Here is a 21,630-nt window from a genome sequence, read left to right as displayed (position 1 = left end):
ATTTGAGCTCAAATAAGGTGCAAGGGAGAAATAACAATCTCAAATCCTGCACACACACACACAAGCGGCTTTTCCCTTTTTAAATTCTTTTTCCTTTTCTCCACTCCTTTCCCTGTAGCAATTACGTAAGTGCAGGTGCATTAAGTAATCTTGGCCACGGCAGCTCGATAGTAAGTTTTCCTTCTGCCAGTTATCTTGTCCTTCAACACAGAGGCCTTATCGCTACTGCTTTAGACCGATATGAACTGTGCTGTGACTGATAGCTTTCTAGGTCGAGTAGAGTTCAACATGGAGGGGCTTTGGTTCGCTTTGGCCTAGAAGAAGAGGGCTTCATCGACACTCGTGGCCTTCCACCCACCCGAGTTATCTAGGGTTATGCCTAGTGACACCAACAGGTTGAAGATGGATTTGGCAAGATTGCATTCATTGTAGAGTTTATTTTTTTTAATTATAGTTGAATAGGGTGGCTGACGTGTATCTTTGATGCTAAGTTATTAATTTTTAATTACTGTGAGAGTGGAAGTGACTGTAGATTCAATGATAGGATCCACTCCTCTATGAAATATTCTAATTTTAATGGGAGTTGCAGATTCTCAGCATCTCTCTGAATCTGGACCACAGTTCGGCATACAGGACAGGTTTTAAGGGTTCTGCACAGGGAATTAGGTTTTCCTCACAATTTATCCTTTGAGATAGTTACTTAAATATAAATTAGGAATTTGAATTTCTACTATTTCCTTCTAGGCTTCAGAAGAATACCCATAACAAAATGAGCAATCCAGCTATTAAGAGACTAGCAAACAAAATTATCAAATCACCTGAGGATAAGCGAGAATATCGTGGACTAGAACTGGAAAATGGCATCAAAGCAATGCTCATCTGTGATCCCACCACAGATAAGTCTTCAGCAGCACTTGATGTACACATAGGTATTTAATTCATTTTGTATTCTATTCTATTAGCTTTCCATTGCAAGTAATTACTGCAGTATGTTTTTGTGAGGAAAAGGAATCTGACCTACTTTCAATGTGCCACTAATTTCAATATTTTAGTTGCAAATAAACCGATGGTACAAAATAGGGTAGCATTTACAGGAGTTGTTGTTTTCAGCAGGTTGCACAACCTTCGATTATTGGGAGTTCCAGTTTTATTTCTCCATAAATCTTGTTAGAAATTGTTAGAGCTGGTTAAAATTTCCTGATGTAACACATGCTTAGTTAGTAGTCAGACTTGTAATTTTAACCATATGATTCCACATTCTGAAGGAGCCATTTAAAAAAAAAAAATTAAAAAAAATGGAGAAATCATTCTGTCTTGCTTTATCTGCCATTCTAAATTTTTTTGTTTCATGCATGTTTATTGTAATGAGTAAGGGCAAGAAAAGCAGCATAAAGTGCCAAGAGGAAAACCTTAATCTCTGATATGGCAGCGTTTGTCTACACAGGAACACTCAGGATAATTAAAGTGAATTAACTAAAGGTGTGAAATTAATGTGCATAAATTAAAAGTTCCTTTAACCATCATGTGGATGCTCCCATCCAGAAGTAAAGTGGATTTAGCTGGAGGATTACAGAGAATTAAATCACTTTTTCTTCTGAATGAGAGCATCCACACACGATTTTAAATGTCTTAAATTTGTGCACATGAATTAACTAAAGATGTAAAGTTAATCATAACGTTCCTGAGTGTGTTCCCATGTAGACAAGCTCTTAGAGTGTGGACATAAAGTGCCTGGGGTGGAAAAACAAAGGCAGTTAATCTGTTTCTGACTCTTACAGTAACAGAAAGCAATCTTTTTCAAGATCTGAAAAGTCTAAGATATTTCTCTTTACATATTCCATAGCTTGTAGGAAATATATGTGTTACAAATCAGTGTCTAGACTTTTTCATATCTACACACTTCAGAGAGTAGCTAGCTAGCCTCTCCAATGCTGAAATCTGATACATGAATTTCAGAGTTTACAGCAGAGTTTATCGATATTTTTCATAGTGTGCATCACATCTTAATAGACAGCTTTTTCTCATGGACTACCTCCAATCCCTTTTGAAGTGACACTTCTCCCTTCTATTCACAATTGCATAGCAACCCTGTGGAAATTGCAGCAATGACTTGTATGGAAATGTAATATCAGGAAAGCATTTAGTGTATTCTTAGCTGCCTTTTAATGCAGTGTAGCTGCTGGAAACAAAGAGGAGAAACCAGAACCATATGATCATTCAGTTCTCTACAGATTAAAAATGGTCCATGGGCCTCAATTTAGGAATCATGAGTGTGCAGTGATCCTACCCTCGCGTGGCCCAAAAGGAAGAAACAGAGTTTGAGCCCTCTCAAGATAACCAAGTTGCAAATTTTAAAATACTTCTTCTGAACGTTGGGTTTGGCTTCCTGTGACTCTGGGGCTGGAGTTAAGTGGAGTTTTATAACTACAGAATTCACATGATTGCACACTAGTATAATATAAATTATTTTAAAAAGACTATACATGTTATAATATGACTTCTTTAATGTATATTTTTCTCCACAGGATCATTATCAGACCCCCCAAACATTGCTGGGCTAAGCCATTTTTGTGAGCATATGTTGTTCTTGGGAACCAAGAAGTACCCAAAAGAGAATGAGTACAGTCAGTTTCTTAGTGAGCATGCAGGAAGTTCAAATGCTTTCACCAGTGGAGAACACACCAATTATTACTTTGATGTGTCACATGAACATCTAGAAGGTGCATTGGACAGGTAAGTAGATTTCTGTTACCTCTAGTTTTCTGAGCAGTTTTTTTTGGTTGATATTTGTGATATCTCAAACAAAATCATCTTAATTATATGTTGAACTCTTGCTAACAGCATAACATCTTGTATTATAGCTGGGGTTGGTAGCACTGACTGTTAAGGTTGACTTGTGTTTAAGGCATGGATTTTCCTTGTGATCTTGGGCAAATCATTTAAGATGTGATTCAAAGCTTGATTGAATTCAGTAGGAGTCTTTCCATTACCTTTAATAGGCTTTGAGTCAGGCCTTCTTTGCGTCAATTTTCCTATCTATAAAATGGAGACAATATTTTCTTTCTCCTGCCTTTTGTCTATTTAGACTGTAAGCTTTTTTGGGCAGGGACTCTCTCGTATTATTAAGGCTACGTTTTAGTCATAAGTATTTTTAGTAGAATTGATGGACCGGTCATGGGCAGTAAAGAAAAATTCAAGGCCCATGAGCTGTCCATGATTTTTTCTATATACCCCTGACTAAAACTTGGGGGAGAGAGAGAGACTTGAGAGGGCAGTCTGGGAAGTGCTGCAGGTGCTGGGAAGGGGAAGGCGCCCGGGGGGGCCACCCTGCAAGTGTGGGGTTGGGGCAGGTTCCCCACCTGGCTCCTGGGAAGCAGTGACCCTAGCTCCATGTGCTGCCTCTGCTCTGCCTCAAGCCCCAGTTTTGCATCTCCCATTGACTGGGAACCACAGCCAATAGGAGCTGTCGGGGCAGTGCCTGTGGGCAGAGGCAGCAAGTGGAGCTAGGAGCTGAGAGAGTGGGAGTTGCTGTCGCTCTTCCGGGGAGCTCCTCCCCCAGCTAAACACTGCCCCGCACCCCAACCCCCAGTCCTGAGCCCCCCCACACCCAAACTCCTGCTGCTAGGGGGCGGGGGGACCCGAGACTGCCCCAGCAGCACCCGGTGCAACTGGCTCAGGGGCTGCCCGAGCTGCTCAGGTGGCTCCTGGGCAAGGCACACTAGCTGCTGCAGAAGTCACAGAGGTCACAGAAAGTCAAGGAATGGTGACTTCCATGGTCTCTGTGACAAATACGGAGCCTTATTTATTATGTGTTTGCAAGATGCCTAATACAATGGGACTCTGATCTCTGTTGGGGCCTCTAGGGCTATAACGATAAAGATCACATGATGGTGAATAGTTAGATTTTTAGATGGAAGTGACAAAAATAACATGGTATGAACATCTTGGTTATTAAATGAATGATCAAATGAAAAATTGAAATTTTATGGGCTGAGTTGCATCAGCTACAGGAAATGCATTTATAGTGAGTGATGTAATATATATAAATATTTATGACATTGTGTATAGATCAAGGTTTATATATTTTGTTTGGTTTTACTTAGGTTGGCATGTCTGTATAACATTTATATAACCTTCAATAAATGTTAAAAAATAAACATTTGACATCCTCCATGGATGCAGTGCACTGTATTAACAAGAGTGTTGGATTCTCACAACACTCTCTTCTATGATAAGTAAGTCACTGTTGATATTTTACAGCTTGAGAAACTGAGAAGGAGGAGAGTAAGTGATTTGACTAAAACGACACAGCGAGTCTGTTGCAAAGCCAGGACTGGTTTCAGGAGTTCCGAGGTTCTAGTCTTATAATCTTAATTAACAACAAATTAAAACATTACATGAGTTTTCAGACTTCATGGTTTGGGGTTTGGTTTTTGTTGTTGTTTTATTTTTGATGTGCAATAATCCTGTCTTGGAAAAGGTTTACGTTTTAGTTGTGTAAAGTTGTAAAATTTTCTTTTAGGTTTGCCCAGTTTTTCCTGTGCCCTTTGTTTGATGAGAGCTGCAAGGAAAGGGAGGTGAATGCTGTTGATTCCGAGCATGAAAAGAATTTAATGAATGATGCCTGGCGATTGTTTCAGTTGGAGAAAGCAACTGGAAATCCCAATCATCCCTTCAGTAAATTTGGAACAGGTTTGTTAGAATAGAATCACCCATCTATTAGAGCTGACATAAGATCAGGGCTGTAACCAGGGTGGGGCAAGTGCAGCAGCTGCAAGGGTGGAAGAATGGGGTGGAAGAAGATGGAAAAAAATGGTAGAGGATGCAAATATGCTTGCTCTCCCCAGGCGCAGAAATGCCCAGTTAAAGTTCTGCATAAAATCCATGCTGAGTCTGTTTATGTAAAACTGGTGAAGATAGGACTGAAAACAATTTCCTTTTTCCCTCCATACATGTTTGTTGTGAGGATTCATTACATCTTTCACACAATAGATTAAAAAAAGCTGGACAAAACACATGGAACAAACTGATACAAGACTAGGTGTTTGGTGATGAGACAGCTTTTATGATGATGATGATTTCAGCAGTAGACGATTCTTTTGTAATGACTGGAAGTGAGTCTCCCAAGTTGGGACTGAAAATCATTGTGAAAGAGAGAGAAAGTGGATGAAGAGTATTTAAATTGCCAGCAGCCAAATAGCATTTTGCTAACAACTGTTGCATGGGGAGGACAAACTGAGGTTTGTAGTAAATCAGGAAAGCACTGGCACAATTATTGGATGTGAGCATCCAAGACAAAATCCAGAGCATAAATCACAGTGGGCAACAGCGATAGATGGCTAAGAAAAGTGAGGCCTTGGGATAAATACACTGATCAGGTGGCTAAATGGCTTTTACAGGGTTTGTTGCTCCTTAGGTGCCCTTTAACAGCTGAAGAGAGCAGAAAGAACATTATTACAATTGATGATGATGTCCTTGGATTCTCAGTTAATATTTAGCATTTGGATGTAAGGCTTTCAGAAGGGTTCTCAGGCTGTTTAATAGCTGCAGTGTCTGACTAATTGGCTCTAGTGTCCTAAAGTGGTAAGATCATTTAGATGAGGACATGTTGACTTTCTCCTAGTAAGGAAGGACCCTCTGAAGAAAGAAATAGTTTGAAAAATGTATAGAGAAAAAATCTAAGGGAAGTGTTGCAGGTTACCTATCTGATGATCCATGGGAGAAAATCCAGTGTCTGTGGATTAATTTCTAATAAGGAAGGAAAAGCTTCTGTAATCTCAGCGAGCCAGGGTTCGGTGGTCATGAATCAGTACTGTGCTGATGGTGTGGGACGGAATAATTTTAAGTCCCTGTGCTGCTCCCAAGAGGTATCCAGGAAAGTTTCAGAAGACATTTTCTGCAGGTTAGAAGAGTTTCTGTTGAAATATTTCTGCCTTATGCAACTGTCATATCCATAGCTAGCTGTGGGAATTTATGGCTGGTCAGGATTACAGATGTTTTTCTAGATAGGGTGGCTGAAATTTATTCAAATTCAATAGTAATAGTACTTAGCTGATAATTCTCAATACGTATAGTGTTATTTTAGGCCCCAATTCTGTAATCAGATATTTTAAAGAGGACCTTCTGTAGATCCTAGTTGAAGAACTAAAGCCTTAATTTGTGGTTTATTTTTTTTTTAATTACACAGAGGGTTGCCAAATGTCTTACACCAGTGGTCAGCAACCTATGGCACGTGGCTACCTGCTGGGACTCCACGTGCCATTAAAAATCCTGCCGACACAGCAAGCCGCGGGGTCCGCGGTCCCGGGCTGGAGTGCCAGCCCGAGTGCAGCAAACTGCTGCCCCTTCCCCCGCCTTCCCTAGAGTTATGCCGCCGTGCGGGGAGCGCTCTGGGGGCTTGGGCTAGGCACTCCCATGGGGCAGCATTTGACTCCGTAGGGGCAGAAAGACGCTGCCCGCTCATCCGGAGCCATGCTGCTGCGCGCACAGTGCTCTGAGGGATGGGGCGGAGCTGCGCATGCAGGGGTGGCGGTGGCCACCGGGCTCCGGATGAGTGAGGATCCTCATGGTAAGGGGGCCGGCGCCGGAGCGTGTGTGGGGGCAGTCAAGGGACAGGGAGCAGGGTGGATTGGATGGGGGGGTGGTATACTGAGGGGTGGTTAGGGGTGGGGGTCTCTGGAGGGGGCAGTCAGCGAGCAGCGGGGGTCGGATGGGGCATGGGAGTCCCGGGGTCTGTTTGGGGGGTGGATAGGGGTCATGGCAGTCAGGGTACGGGGAGCAAGGAGGGTCTTGGGGGAGCAGTTAGGGTGTGGGGGGTCTCTGGAGGAGGTGGTCGGGGACAAGGAGCTGGGAAGGTTGGATGAGTCGAGTTCTGGGGGGACTGTCAGGAGGTAGGGGTGTGGAGAAGGGTTGGGGCAGGCAAGGAGCAGGGGGCAGGGGTTGTATGGGTCCAGAGTTCTGGGGATCCTGTCAGGGGGCGAGGAGCGGTTAGATAGGCATGGGAGTCCAGGGGGGGTCTGTCTTGGTGTGAGGGTGTGGATAAGGGTTGGGGCAGTCAGGGGACAGGTAGTGGGTAGAGTCCTAGGGGGGTAGTCAGGGGATAAGGGTCAGGAAGGCTTAGATAGGAGGGGGTAGTCGGGACAAGGAGCGGGGAGGGGTTGGGGGTTCTGAGGGGGGCAATCACCGAGCCCTCTTCCCTGACCCCCCACATGCACCCAGCCCTCTGACCTGAGCCCTGCACTCCCACACCCCCCCAGGCTCCTGCCCTGAGCCATGTACCACCCAGCCCTCTGTTGACTCCTTCAGCCTCCCCCATGACCCCAGCCCTGACTGGCACCCCCGCACATACCCAGCCCCCCTACCCATACCCAGCCCCCTACCCTGATGCCTGCACCCCCTCACATGCCCCCAGCCCTCTGACCTGACTCTTGCACCCCCCATATCCCATTCACCCTGCACATCCCCACCCCCTCCCAAGCACCAAATGGGCGCCCCCTGCACCCTCACTCACATTCCCACCTGCACCCCTCACACCACATGGGAGATGCCCAGGTAAGTGCCCCACACCCAAACCTCCTGCCCCAACCCTGAGCCCCCTCCTTCATTCTAGCTCCTGGCCAGACCCTTCACCCCCAGCCCTGTGCTCTGTCCACTCCAACTCTCAGCTCAGTGCAGAGAGAGGAAGAGAATGGGCCAGAACCAGGGAGAAGGTAGGTCCCCACTGTATGTGGGCAGGGCTGGGACTCCAGACCGGCACTGGGCTGAACGGGTCCGGCAGCTGGGATCCCGGCTGGCAGGAGCCAGAGGATGGAACCCCTGAGCGACAGTGAGCTGAGCTGCTCAGCCCACTGCTGGTCTGGGGTCCCGGCCACCAGCCCCACACAGCCCGCTGCTGGTCTGGGGTTCTGGCTGGCAGACCCTTTCCAGCTGGGGTCCCAGCCACAGGCACCACTCAGCCCATTGCCGGCCTAGGTGAACAGAATCCCAGACCAGCAGTGGGCTGAGTGGGTCGGTGGCGGAAGATCAACATTTTAATTTAATTTTAAATAAAGCTTCTTAAACATTTTGAAAACCTTGTTTATTTTACAATACAACACTAGTTTAGTTATATAATATATAGACTTGTAGAACGAGACCTTCTAAAAAACATTAAAATGTATGACCGGCACACGAAACCTTAAATTAGAGGAATAAATGAAGACTTGGCACACCAATTCTGAAAGGTTGCCGTCCCCTGTCTTACACTTTGCACGATGCACACATGTGACAGCCCTGTCTGCAGCTGAGATGTTATGCATTCTGCTGGGCTGCAGGAATGGCTGTAATTCCTACTTCAGGGCACCACGGGTCATTGTGGAACCTATTCTGCCATCAGACAAGCAGAGACTTTTTGTGCTGCTTCTCGTGCTTGATAGACAGTCAGCCCACCAGCTTTCCTCCTAGTATCACCGTTCAGTCTCCAGTAACCCCCATACATTCATTGCCCACCTAATCCAGCAGCCCCAGATATCTGTCAGCGATTCAACTCCCTCCCCTGACTCCACATACCTTCCAGCACTCTTCCCGCAACCACCTCTCCCAGACATGAAGCACTGTCTGGTGCTCTGCCTGCCCTCCCACATACCCCAGACACTTTCTGGCACTTGTATATATCCTAGCAGCACAGTTTATCCTAGCAGCACAATTTTTATAAAATAATCTTCTGGTACCTTACCCTTTTTTTGCCAATCCATTGCCCATTTCTGTGGGAATGGAAATGATAGACTTAAACATTTAGGGGAGTCTTTGGAACATGTACTTTTGCATTCTGGCTTCAGGCTGAGCTCTGTAAAGGCCAGTAAGTTCCTGACATCTGTGGTCTGTCTGCTTAGCAGAGGTAGAGGGAGATCAGGAAAAGGAAACAACCAACATTTTAAAAACAAATACGGTTAAAGAACTATATTTATGTGCTCGTATGCTCTTTTTACTTCAATTTCAAATATAAGTTTTAAAATAGAAGTAATAAATCATTTCATGAAGACTTTGTGTACTGGATACCTGTGGTTCTTAGTTGGTTGAAGCCTTGAGACTATGTACCTGCAACTTCTGGTGCAAGTTTATACTATGCCTGGTGTTTACTTGTTGCCTTGGTGATGTATGTTAATTGCTACCTGTGTTGGAGATTTGTTTAATAGCATGTTTATCCTTCTTGCTGTTGCACATCCTGTGTCGTCATCTCCCTCCACCCTATTGCTTCTACACTCCTACCTTCTTATTGAGTGTTCCTGTTTTCTGAATTCTTTGTTTGGCTGTAATGTAAAAATAGTCTTGTTCTAGAATGTTTCTTTTACAGCCACGTGACCGCAACAAAAGATTACCAAGTGAAGTGGAATGGACTAGAATCCAACTCTGATCAGCTTGCTTTTCACAAAATCTGATTTTTTTCTAGTGTCCCCTCACTACTCTTGCAGCAGACAAGACCGCTGTTTTAACTACGAATCTAAATATTTTCTTACAGTAAAAGTTGCCATCAGTACATTAATGTGACACCTTCAAAAATCAATAGCAGTGACTATTTAAAAGGGAATTTTCCTTTATTTGAAAGTGTCTGTTTGACCTGTAAGTTTTACTGCAAAGTTATCTATTTTCCCAGCCTTTTAAGAAAGGAGTGGGTTGAGGATGGAAGAGTTGATTGGTCCTGATGAGGTTAGCTGATATTGATACAATCTGATTTTTTTGGTATGTACTTTTTTTTTTTAAATAAAAGTTTGTGCATGCACCTAGAACACAGGGTAATCAGACAGGGTTTTTCAGTTTGTAAATTCATATAATGTGTGTGTATGTCCAGCACTAAATATCTTCATGAGTTTTCCTTTGTATTACAGGGAACAAATTCACTTTGGAAACTAGACCAACTAAAGAAGGAATAGATGTCAGACAAGAGCTGTTGAAGTTCCATTCTACTTATTATTCATCAAATTTAATGGCTATTTGTGTCCTAGGACGGGGTGAGTGCCAAACTTTTAATGGTAGTTTCTTGGTTAGCTGAGTATGATTTTTACAATTATTATTTGAATTCTTATAGAAGAAAATAAGACATACTTAAATAAGCTAAGACTTTTTTTCTCCAGGCTTTTAAACAAAGGAGGCTGGGGTCCGAATCCTGTAAATATGTGCTTAATTTTATGCACTGTGAACAGTCCCATTGAAGTCAGTGAGGATACTCATTGCCTGCACAGTTCAGTGTGTGTAAATCTGTGCAGAATTTTTTTGATTTTTTTTCCCAGTCCTAAAACTTGCTATGGAATGCTCCAAGATAAGGAGTACTTGTGCCTCAGATAAGAGAGGTTTTAGAAATTTACCGCAACCAGTTTAGCAGATCTAGCCTGAAAATACTTTGCATAATCTGTGATTTTTCTCCGATGCATATTTGTGTAATTCCACAATGACATATAAGCAAAGATAGAAGAGCCAAAGTTTAATCTAGATATTTGTTTTATAGAAATTTAGAAATTAGATTCGAAGCCTTTATTTCAGAGCTGCTGTGCTCTCAAATTCTAAATTAAGTCAGTTGAAGTTGCAGATGCTCAACACCACCTAGAATCAGGACCATATTTTTTGTGAGGGTTTCAAGAAACTTAATAACAATGTGTTGAAAAACTTTTAAATATACTGGGAGACCAGCATTCATGAGCCACACTACAATAATATAACGGGGGGTGCCTACATGATCAGACAAAATTCATTAAGCAGATATTTCAATTTCAAACTTCCATATATGTGAGATAAATTATTAATTTTTAAAATAATGGAATTTGATAGATTTGCTAAATTGTCTGTCTCTTAAGTAACATAATTTGATAATACTCATGCTTTAAGGAAGAGTTAAAGAAGAACAGCAGGATGAACTGTCAAATTACTTTTAGAAAATACTGCTTTTGAGAAAAAATAAAAAATTGCTACGGCAATGACATTCAACATTGCATGGAACATAAACATACCGTATGATGACTTGTACATCCCAGTTAATGCATGTGCTTGAGTACCTTATCTTAAACATATGAGTAATCCCACTTACTTCATTGGGACTACTTGCATGTTTAAGAACATTCCTAAATCAGGGCTACTAAGAGTATATGCTATCATAAGAAGATAAGAATGGCCATACTGGGTCAGACCAATGAACCATATAGCCCAGTATCCTGTTTTCTAACAGTGAACAATGCCAGATGCTTCAGAGAGAATGAACAGAACAGGTAATCATCAAGTGATCCATCCCCTGTCACCCATTCCCAGCTTCTGGCAAACAGAGGCAAGGGACACTTAAGAACATGGTTTCCATCTCTGCCCATCCTGGCTAATAGCCATTGAAGAACCTATCCTCCCTGCACTTATCTAGTTCTTTTCTGAACCCTGTTAGTTTTGGCCTTCACAGCATCCTCTTTCCACAGGTTGACTGTGAGTTGTGTGAAGAAATACTTCCTTTTGTTTGATTTTAAACCTGCTGCCTATTAATTTCATTTGGTGACCCCCAGTTCTTGTGGTCTGAGAAGGAATAAATAACACTTCCTTATTTACTTTCTCCACACCAGTCATGATTTTATAGACCTCTATCATATCCCCCCTTAGTTGTCTTTTTTCCATCATCTGCTTTTTTTATCATCAACCTCTGTGGTACCTCGCCTTTTTCTATCTTTTAATATGAAATTCAAGTTATGTAATTAATTGACTAACTATTTTTGTGGGATTATGACTATAGGCCCACTGAATTGCCTGTGTTCTATTACCCCCCCCCCTCCACTGTTCTGCTGGATGACATGGGGCAAGTCACTTCACCTTTCTGTGCCTTGGTTTCCCCATCTCTAAAATGCTGATCTCCATTTAAAGCACTTTACAATTTTCTGATGAAAAGCACTGTATAAGAGCTAGGTGGTATTATTATTATGTATTACTTAATGAGAGTTTTGTGCAAGTATGAACTGCTGGATCAGGCCTCGCATGCCTGACTCATGCTGTCATGCTTTAGTATTGCTGCACATGTGGTTTGTAACGTTACATGTTGATTAAAGAACTGTGAATGTCCTTTTTTCCACAGTCTTAATTTAACCTGCAAACTGTTGATGTGTGTTTGTTTTTAAGGTGTTCTTTCTTGTTTCCTTTAGCTCAGGGATTCTCCGACTTCATTGCACCATGACCCCCTCCTGACAACAAAAATTACTACTTGACCCCAGGAAGGGGGACCAAAGCCTGAGCCTGACAGAGCCCTGCTGCTCTGGGTGCGGGGGCCCAAGCCCCGCCATTCCAGGTTGGGGGTGGGGAGGGACCAAGCTTAAGGACTTCAGCCCCGGGTAGGGGGCTTGTAACCCTGAGCCTTGCTGCCCAGGGCTGAAGCCGAAGTCTGAGCCCCATTTCCCAGTGATGAAGCAGTGCAAATCGGGCTTTGGCTTTGGGCCCAGGCAGCAGAGCTCAGACTTTGCTCTTGGGTTCCAGCAAATCTAAACTACAGCCCTGGCGATGCCATTAAAACAGGTTCTGACCCGTAGTTTGAGAACCACTGCTTTAGATGTCCTAACAGGAAGGAGGGTGGAGGTGTTTAAGAACTATTTTATTTATTCTTTCATTCATTCATTCATTGTTATTTTTGAGATTGGAAATTCAGTACTTGTTTGTCCTGAAAAAAAACTCTGATCAGTGGAGAACTAGTAAGATTGCAAAAGCTTGAAAGTAGAGTCTCTGAGAGGGCAATTGATTTTTTAATCACTATTTAAAAACTTTGTTGATACTAGTTTAATTTTGATAACTAATTAACATGTTAGCTATTAAATGTCTTTGTTAAAGACTCAGTATGCTTACTTTTTCAGTAAAGATGTGAGAACTCCAAAATACACATATTCTAAGCCTCCGAGGAGGTTCTCTATGGGTATTCTACTCTACAAAACTAAGTTGACTTAAGTTAAGTCGATGTACAGTCACCGCAGTAATTAAAGTGATGTTTCATGTTCACACTATGCTCCTGTCAGTGATGCGTGTTGTCACCAGGAGTGCTACCACTGACTTAACTGAGTGGGGCATTGTGGGCCCCCCTGCTCTGAGGCTCGCAGCCGGAGCCCCCACCTGGGGGACTGACAGCCCAAGCTATCAGCCCTGGCACAGGGCGGGCTCCAGCTGTGAGCCCCACGCAGGACTGACAGTCAACAGTTGATGTAAGTAACAGTGTCCACATGGACACTGTGTCACTGTGACTACATTGACTTCAGTGCTACTCCTCTCGTGGAGGTAGAGTTAAGTCAATAAAATGGGAGACTTAGATTGGTGGGAGCTACTTTTTAGTGTAGATGCTTACAGAGTTAGATCAACATAAGCTGTCTTACGTCAACCGAACTGTAATGTAGAGTAGGCCTAGGACAACGGGACTTGATATTTCTGTGTTAAAACAAGTATAAGGAAAAAACATTTTTGGAGTGGGAGTGGAAAAAACTCTTTTTATACAAAAGCAAAACATAACAATAAATAATTAAAGCCCTTAATATTTTTATTTTTTTATTTTTTTGCAGGTTACCTTTAACAGTACCTTTAACAGTACTATTGTACCTATCAGAGCTGTTTTTGGGCTTGCTTTGCATGTGACTAAATCATCTTTTTTGAGGTCAAGATGGAATCTTTTTTTCTGCTGGGCAAAATTGGCATGGCATCTAATAAGCTTTTATGCTTCCTTGGAGCATCCTGGAAGCCCGGTTTTTAAGATTAAAAAGAATATTAGATAGGAATTTAAAATAGAACAAAAGAGAGAAATTAATGAAGGTAATAAATTAGGGCTGGTATCCAGTGTGATAAAAGGCCAACACCTAGGTAAACCCAAGCATAGGACCAAGGAGGTGGCCGGCATGTCCACATTGTTCTGTTCGGTACAAGGAGATCTTGATTCTTTTGCAGACTGAGGCACCCCTTTTTTGTATTCTCTCTCCCCTTTGTGAGTAGACTCCATAGCTGGGTTGAATTCTGTCTTAGTAAGGGACGACTTAGGCAAGGGGGCTGATCCTTACTCTGTGGTTGTGTGGCTAAAGGGCAGTTAACCTTGCAGTGGACCCTGTTAACATCACCACTCCCCATCGCCACATCCATGTGTTTAATAAACTTGTAGCCTGCTGCTTTAAGTCCCGCCTTGTATTGATTTCTTCATTCTTCTTTGTATCTTGATTAGTAAGTCCATTAATTCCACTTTAATTTGATGAATATCATTAGAGATAAGACTCTTTTATGAACATAGACTTAAAATAAATTTTATACTTGATGATAAAAATATTCATTGCATTAAAAAAGGAAGTATTCATGTCATAATGAACCCTCAATTTAATGCTGCAGGACAAATATAAACATATATTCAAATATCTAAATTTATGTTATAAAATTATGTAAGATTGCAGCCAAGTCTTATTATTCAAGAAGCTGGATTGGACCCTAAAATACTAACACAAAAGCAGTGACAAAGTATTAGTTGTTTGGGTGCTGGTTATTGTGAGTGTGTTTTTAATAGTCTGTGTACATGAATTAAATGTTAAGGTTTGTGTCACCGTACTTATATAACTTTAATTTAGGCTTTCTATTATGGAGCAGTGCGTGTTAGTGACTCTGTTGTTAAGAATGAGAATGGAGCTTACTGTATTCTCTAAAATGCACGTAGACGGATTGTCTTAAATTGCTGTACCACATCAGGGCCAGAGATAGAATTAATGGTACAAATTTGGGGTCAGTGGGTGAAGAGATTCCTGAAACACCTCATTTGAAAATTCACTAATTCTTATAACCTTTTCTCTTTTTTTGCCCGTGGTTAGGTAAAAATCTGTAGGCAGGATTCTCATGAAAATGACAACAGTTTCTTTCCCCTGATCTCAGCTAGTGAACTAGTTTCACAGTGCAATCTTAAAAAAGTTACTGCCATTTCTTCCTGGTTCTTTCAGTGCTCAGGGTGCATAAGGCTGATGCAAACCAGAAATTGAAACACAGCATGTCGGTTTCAACGCGTTCTAAAACTTTCAGAAATGTTCAGGTCATCTTGAAATGTGGTATACCAGCTGAGAGTATGGGATACAGTTTGAGGTATAAATTTGGGTTCACCTAATCAAAAGGTTTCTGAGATACTGCTTTTATTTTTCAGAGTGCTCTAATGTGTAGGCAGATTGCTCTGAAAATAGCTATGCCATGTCAAGAGTACAAGGTGCAAATTTAGACACAGTGTATTGCGGGTTTCCCAGAATAAAGCCTCTCCCTCAAGTGAGCTTTAATTTTTAGAGTGCTTTAGAATCAGGCCTGCAGCACTGAAAACAGGGTAGCTGAGAGAGGATATACTCTGCACATGTCACAGGTACATAGTGTGAAACAGAACTGGAGAGCTGAGAATGGGCATGCTTGATGTGTACCACAGACACAGGTTGCTAATTTGGGGACCTGAAAATAGGTAGGTTCAATGCATCCTGTAGGCACATAATACTGAGACTGGGTGGGGAGCTGAGATCAGGAAAATTGCTTAGTCTCATGCTCAGCTCAGTGCTCAGGCTCCTCATGGCCCAAGTTCAGTAAGAGAGATGCTGAGTGATTAACCTATCGAACAACTCAGCTGCTAGCTTATGCCGAGTGGTAGTGATCTGCAGTGTCAGTGACCGTAAGTTCAACTCTCCCTCCTTGGTTGACTCCCATGATTTAAGTTCATGCAGGTTGGATCTGTAGATTCAGCTAAAAACTATGAGCAATATCCACACAAAAATGTATTCTCTCTGGCCCCTGAACTCCTCTAGTGTCTGATACCAAGGGCCAGTCTAAAATGCACTGATCTGCTGAAAGCCTTGAAAGCAATACACAGTCTAGGACTCCCCTGACCCGTGTGGCAGTATCGCCATCTGGTAACTAAGGTGCTGGAAGGAGTGCCATAAGCTGCCTCTTCGCAACCACTTTATCAGAAAAACAAGTAAAATTCACATTCAAAAAAACTTTACCATGGAGTTAAGGTTTTAGATGCCCAGTGCTCCTCATGCCATTCTAGAATGTGAAAGTTTTAATAAATAAAAAGGTTAACATTACAAGGAAAAACCAAAACCAAAACATTTGAAAACTTTGCCTTGTGGGGATGGCAATGGAACTGGGAATTTAATAGTTCCTTTCCTCTCACCAACCAAATTGCCATGTTCTCCGCATGCAGGACAACTCCAAATCAGCACTCCTATTCATACTGTCCAGCAGACTCTCACTGTGCTCTGTGAAGCACCATTGATCCAGGAGGTTTGCTGCTGCTTGGCAGGGGCTGAGGAGTAAGATGTTGTGATCTCCTTGAGGGACTCCATAGGGTAGAGAACCAAGGGGGCAAACATAAGGTGGAATTGGAAATAACACTTTAACTCTGTATTTTCTGGTTTTCCACTGTTTGAATTTTGGCAATTAAACTCACACTCTGGAAGGGCATAAGGTGCATGGGGTAGTGCTGAGCATCGATAAACTGGATTCCTTGTTAATTATGTTTTTTACATGTTAATAGTTTTTAATGTTTGTATGTGTTTATACGGTTGATATGTCATCTCTTGAACTGTTCTTGGCAGTCTTAACGTCAACTTAAAGACTTTTTTAGTTTGGAATTTATTTTAACCACAGTTGAGATCTTGTTTATAAAGCACAAAACCTTATCTATAAGTAATAAAAATAAATCTCAGAATATTTTCCCTCTTTCCACTTGGTGGTGGTGGTGAGAGAGACATGAAGTCCAATCTTATAATTATTTTTCTAAAAGAAATATATAAGTCCCAGATTGCTGGAATATTCTGACAATGATTGTGCTGTTTGTAATTATTCTCTTTTAGAATCCTTGGATGAGCTGACCGGTTTGGTAGTGAAGCTATTTTCAGAAGTAGAGAACAAAAATGTTCCATTACCAGAATTTCCTGAACATCCTTTCCAAGAAGAACATCTTCGGGTAAGTTGTGAGACTTTCTGGTATACATTCTCTGAAGACCTTAACTCTGTTTTCCTGTTTTTTTTCATGTAGAAATAACACCATCATACACTTTACTACAACTACTACTACAGGTGTCTATGGACAATACAGCTTAATCTAGCTAAGGTCATAGTTAAAATTGTGCATTTGAATGTGATTGAGAGAAATTGAGAAATGAAGATTCCAAATATGTGTTTGGGTGCTAAGGCTTGTGAGTTGAGATTGCTATGATTGTAAATGTTGGTGAATTTGTTTCTGAATTTTTAACACTTGTGTTGATAAGAAATGCACATAAATAGCCTTAACTCTTATGTAAATGTTTTTTGGGTTTTTTTTTTGGTATGATATAGGTGTGTATGTAGTTAACAATGTGTATAGGAGGGTATAATATATGCTCCTGAAAAGATGAAATACTGGAATTAATGGAATGTTTTATTTTTACTTCTAGCAACTTTACAAAGTGGTACCTATTAAGGACATTAGAAATCTTTATGTCACGTTTCCAATACCGGACCTTCAGAAATACTATAAATCAAACCCTGGTCATTACCTTGGTCATCTCATTGGGCATGAAGGTCCAGGAAGTCTTTTATCAGAACTCAAAGCTAAAGGTAAGCCCATTGGAAGTGAACTGTTAAAAGTAGTGCATTAAATATGTCATTAAGCCTCGGAGCAATATCTCACTTGAGGCTGACCTCTGAAAATTACAAAGCTTAAATATCAGAAATCAAAATAAATTAAATCTTAATTCTAAGGCATTTCTTAGGTATTCCTTTTTCTCTGTTTGGTTACAAAGAAAACCTCAAATACTGAAACTGTTGTTTCTTGGATCCCATTTTACTGTGATTGGTAACTTTATGTACATATCATTTTTATTAAAGTTTAGCCAAATTATTAACTGCAAAACCATTTTACTGAATACTATCCATGCCTACAGTGTATACCACTGAGAGATCCATTAACCACCAAAATACAAGTTCATGCCCAAAACAACTGCAAAGAAATATAGACGTTGATATTTCCCTTATGGTAATTATACATATTGCTTTCTCAGAAGGAGTTTGTTTTTTTTTTTCTGTGTCTGTTCTGGGGCACCCTTGATTCTCAAGGGTGATGTAGCCTCTTATTCCTTCTCTTTAAGGGGCTCTGTGACCCATCTTAGGGCCAATGGGGATTGCAAGGCATGATAATAGATCAACAATGCCCTCATATTATCTGTTGTGTGGTAATAGATGAAAGTGAGGAGGTCCTGACTGGTATCTTCACCAAATATCCTATTGTCAGGATATGACTTCTATGCAGGATAGTAGAGGGACCCATTCCTTTCTATACCTTGAGTTGATAGACTGGCAGGCCAGGCATCTTTTCTTTGACTGTGTGTGGCTCACTTCCACTTTTCTACAGTTTTGTGTGTCCCAAAAATGTGCAAGTTTCTGATGAGAACTCTGTCTTTTGTTTGCAATTCTTGGTGTCTGGCCTGGGGGCCATAGAGTGTTTTGTTACTATGATTGTTCTGTTGTGCAGCGGATGTGACCTGTTGCTATGTCTCTTGAAGTTGTTCTTTTAGACGGGTAGTCTGTTGAAAACAGTATACTGAACTGATGTGTCTCCATCTGAAGTGAGGGCCGTGGGTCAGATAGTAATCTTTAAGGGCACCCCACAACTTCCAACGTAGGGCATAATATTTGCCAGTTGAGGATACAACCAGAAGCTATTTCTCATGCGTATGTTTACTTCACAAGCCTATACATTGCTTCCCTACCACAGCTGACTAAATCCAACATTCAGGTGCTCAGAGAACAGATCTAGGATTGAAGGATGTTTTGGTAGCAGTGATAAAAGGACACTCTTTTAGGCCTCTACAGTAAAGTCCATGCATGCTGACATGCCTTTACTACTCCGAGTAGGAGTCCACTAGCAGAAATGCCAAAACAGTGTTTTACAGGTAGATAACTTATTGACCAAACATTAGAAGCTAAGGTGAGTGTCCAGTGGCTTCATTATGTGTATAATTGTAGGTATATACAAGATGAGACACTGACTTTGATTGTGTTTCTGATGAGAGTCCTGTGTACCCAACATGTTTTAACAGCATGCCGTTGAACCTCTCCTTCTGAAGGTCTCCCTGTGGGTGATAAGGGGGAGTTCCTTTTTTTTTTAAATTTTTCTTGGTACTCTTATGAGATGTAGCAGCTCTTGATGAGGCAACTTTGAAAATTTCATCCTTGGTCTGTGGATTCTGGTAGGTAACCAGTAATGCGCAATACACTGGCATATTCTTCCTACAATATGTTGGCAAGTTGATACTTTGTGAGGTAAGCTTGTGCATACCTTGTGAAGTGGTCAGCGATGACTAAAGTATTCCCAATATTCTTAGTCTGTTTCCAGAGAGAGACTAGCTCTGTTGCTTCTACACTAGAAATAGTAATGAGAGGGGCTGTCCTCTCGGATATGTCTATACAACAACTAGACACTCAGTCACGCCTCAGTCCAGTCACTTTTCTCAGGCAGTTCTGTTAAGGGTTTCTATTCTATTGTGGTCTACACATGACAGAGTGTCTGCACCAATGTTTATATTTCCAGGATGGTACTTCAGGCTTAAGTCATGAATTATTAACTCAGACACGCAACTTTATCCTATTGCACCCAGTTTTGCAGTAGTGAGTGCATAGGTCAGCAGGTTATCTATTCTAACTTGTAATTTCACCCCATAGAACTAGTCATGAAACTTTTCTACCGTTGCTCACTTGAGCACAAGGATCTCCAACTTGTGAGCAGCATATCATTTCTCAGAGTCTAATGGTCTTTTGCTAGCAAATGGCTATACAATGTTACCCTTCTGGATGCTCCTGGTAAAGCACAGCTTCATGCCCACTAAGACTGGCATTTGTGTGTAGGATGTAAGGCTTTTTGCAAGGTATTTTTGTGCCAGATATGCTAAACATTCATATGCCCCCTTATGCTTTGGCCACCCTTCCAGAGGACATGCTTCCATGCAGTATTATCTCCTGTAAATGTAAACAAACTTGTTTGTCTTAGCAGTTGGCTGAAGAAGAAGTCGGACTGAGTGGACTTGTAGGCATTGAAGTTTTACATTGTTTTGTTTTTGAGTGCAGTTACGTAACCAAAAAAAAAAAAAAATTTACATTTGTAAGTTGTATTTTGTCATGACAAAGAGATTGTACTACAGTACTTGTATGAGTTGAATTGAAAAATACTGTTTCTTTAGTTTATCATTTTTACAGTGCAAATATTTGTAATAAAAATAATATACACATTAATTTAAATTACAGCACAGAATACAATACATATGAAAATGTAGAAAACCATCCAAATATGTAATACATTTCAATTGGTATGCTATTGTTTAACAGTGTGATTAAAACTGCGATTAATCATGATTAATTTTTTTTGAGTTAATTGCACGAGTTAACTGCGATTAATTGATAGCCCTACTATTTATAGTTTCAACCCACTCTCTTTTAGCTGATCATCGACTTTCATGAGCCAAATTTCATGCTTCTCTAGGGTGCTGTTGAATACGGCCAAGTCATCAAGCTATACCAAGACTGCCATCAGTCTCTCTCTGCCTTCTCCGTCAGTCCCTGGAATGTGGCCGAGGCACCTGGGATGTCTTGGGCCATGTGCTTGAACTGGTAGAATCTAGTGGACAAAGGAAGGCAATTTTCTCCTTGAACTCTACCCCCACTGGAATCTAGTAATAGACACAGTACAAATGCCATTTGTACCCAGTCAGACAATCCAAAATCATCCACTCATGACATCCTGTATTGGGCAGAATAGTCCTCTTGTTGGGTGTCCAGTAGTTGATGTGCATGTGGACAGTACTGATTTTCTTCCTGGTCAATACAATGGGAGAAGCATGCTGCCTTCTTGACTCAGTGGTAACGCCAGCAGCCGTCAGCCGGTGCCAGTATTACCGGACGTCTTCCACATCAGCTGGGGCAAACTGCCTGGATCTCTCCATGAATGGGATCGTGTTTCTGGGAGCTCCTGTGAGCTGCTTCTCTGAAGCCCCAAACTGGCAAGGGGACTACAGTTTACATGCACATATCCTCTTCAGCTTCTGATAATATTGTGTGTATTTAAGCCTTCTTTTAACCTGTCTATGAAATAGGTACTCCACATATAAATTGTTTGACACACATTTTCTTCAGAGTGCATATGTGTATATATAAATTACTATCACTGAAAATGTTTAGAGAAACAGCATAAATCAACACACTTTTTTTGAAATATGTTTTCTTCTTAATTTCATAGGCTGGGTAAATACTCTGGTTGGAGGACAGAAAGAAGGTGCTAGGGGTTTCATGTTCTTCATCATTAACGTGGACCTGACAGAGGAAGGGCTTTGTAAGTGAAGAATTGTTTTTCAGTCTCCTCTATTAAAAAGCAAGATGCACTCTGGCTTTTATTCTCTTATCCAAAGAGTCTAATTATATTAATAACTTACAAACTGATACATTTATGTACATTGACTGTGCCCCGTGAAAGTGTTCTGGACGTTGATCCTCTTAATAAGTTGACAAGCGTGTTGTTTACCAAGCAGTGAGAAACCAGCTGTAAATGAATGTATTGAATAAGACCATTTCACAAAAGAAATGTTTGATATTAATTTCTCCTCAAATATAATAAGCTGTTACACTGTACAT

The 21,630-nt window shown here is 41.3% G+C and overlaps 1 protein-coding gene across 1 annotated transcript in view; it reads left to right on the top strand.

Moving 5' to 3' along the window:
• Window positions 1–21,630, top strand: part of LOC115654547 (insulin-degrading enzyme-like) — a 220,590-nt gene that overhangs the window by 131,917 nt on the left and 67,043 nt on the right. The window contains 7 exon segments of the mRNA XM_030568931.1: window positions 745–929; window positions 2,526–2,733; window positions 4,523–4,692; window positions 9,864–9,986; window positions 16,824–16,936; window positions 17,406–17,568; window positions 21,239–21,331. Of these exon segments, the coding sequence (XP_030424791.1) occupies window positions 745–929; window positions 2,526–2,733; window positions 4,523–4,692; window positions 9,864–9,986; window positions 16,824–16,936; window positions 17,406–17,568; window positions 21,239–21,331 (1,055 nt within the window).

The sequence above is a fragment of the Gopherus evgoodei genome, chromosome 7, assembly GCF_007399415.2.
Source record: "Gopherus evgoodei ecotype Sinaloan lineage chromosome 7, rGopEvg1_v1.p, whole genome shotgun sequence".
Classification (NCBI taxonomy): Eukaryota; Metazoa; Chordata; order Testudines; family Testudinidae; genus Gopherus; species Gopherus evgoodei.
This window is presented reverse-complemented; position numbering and strand designations above follow the sequence as displayed.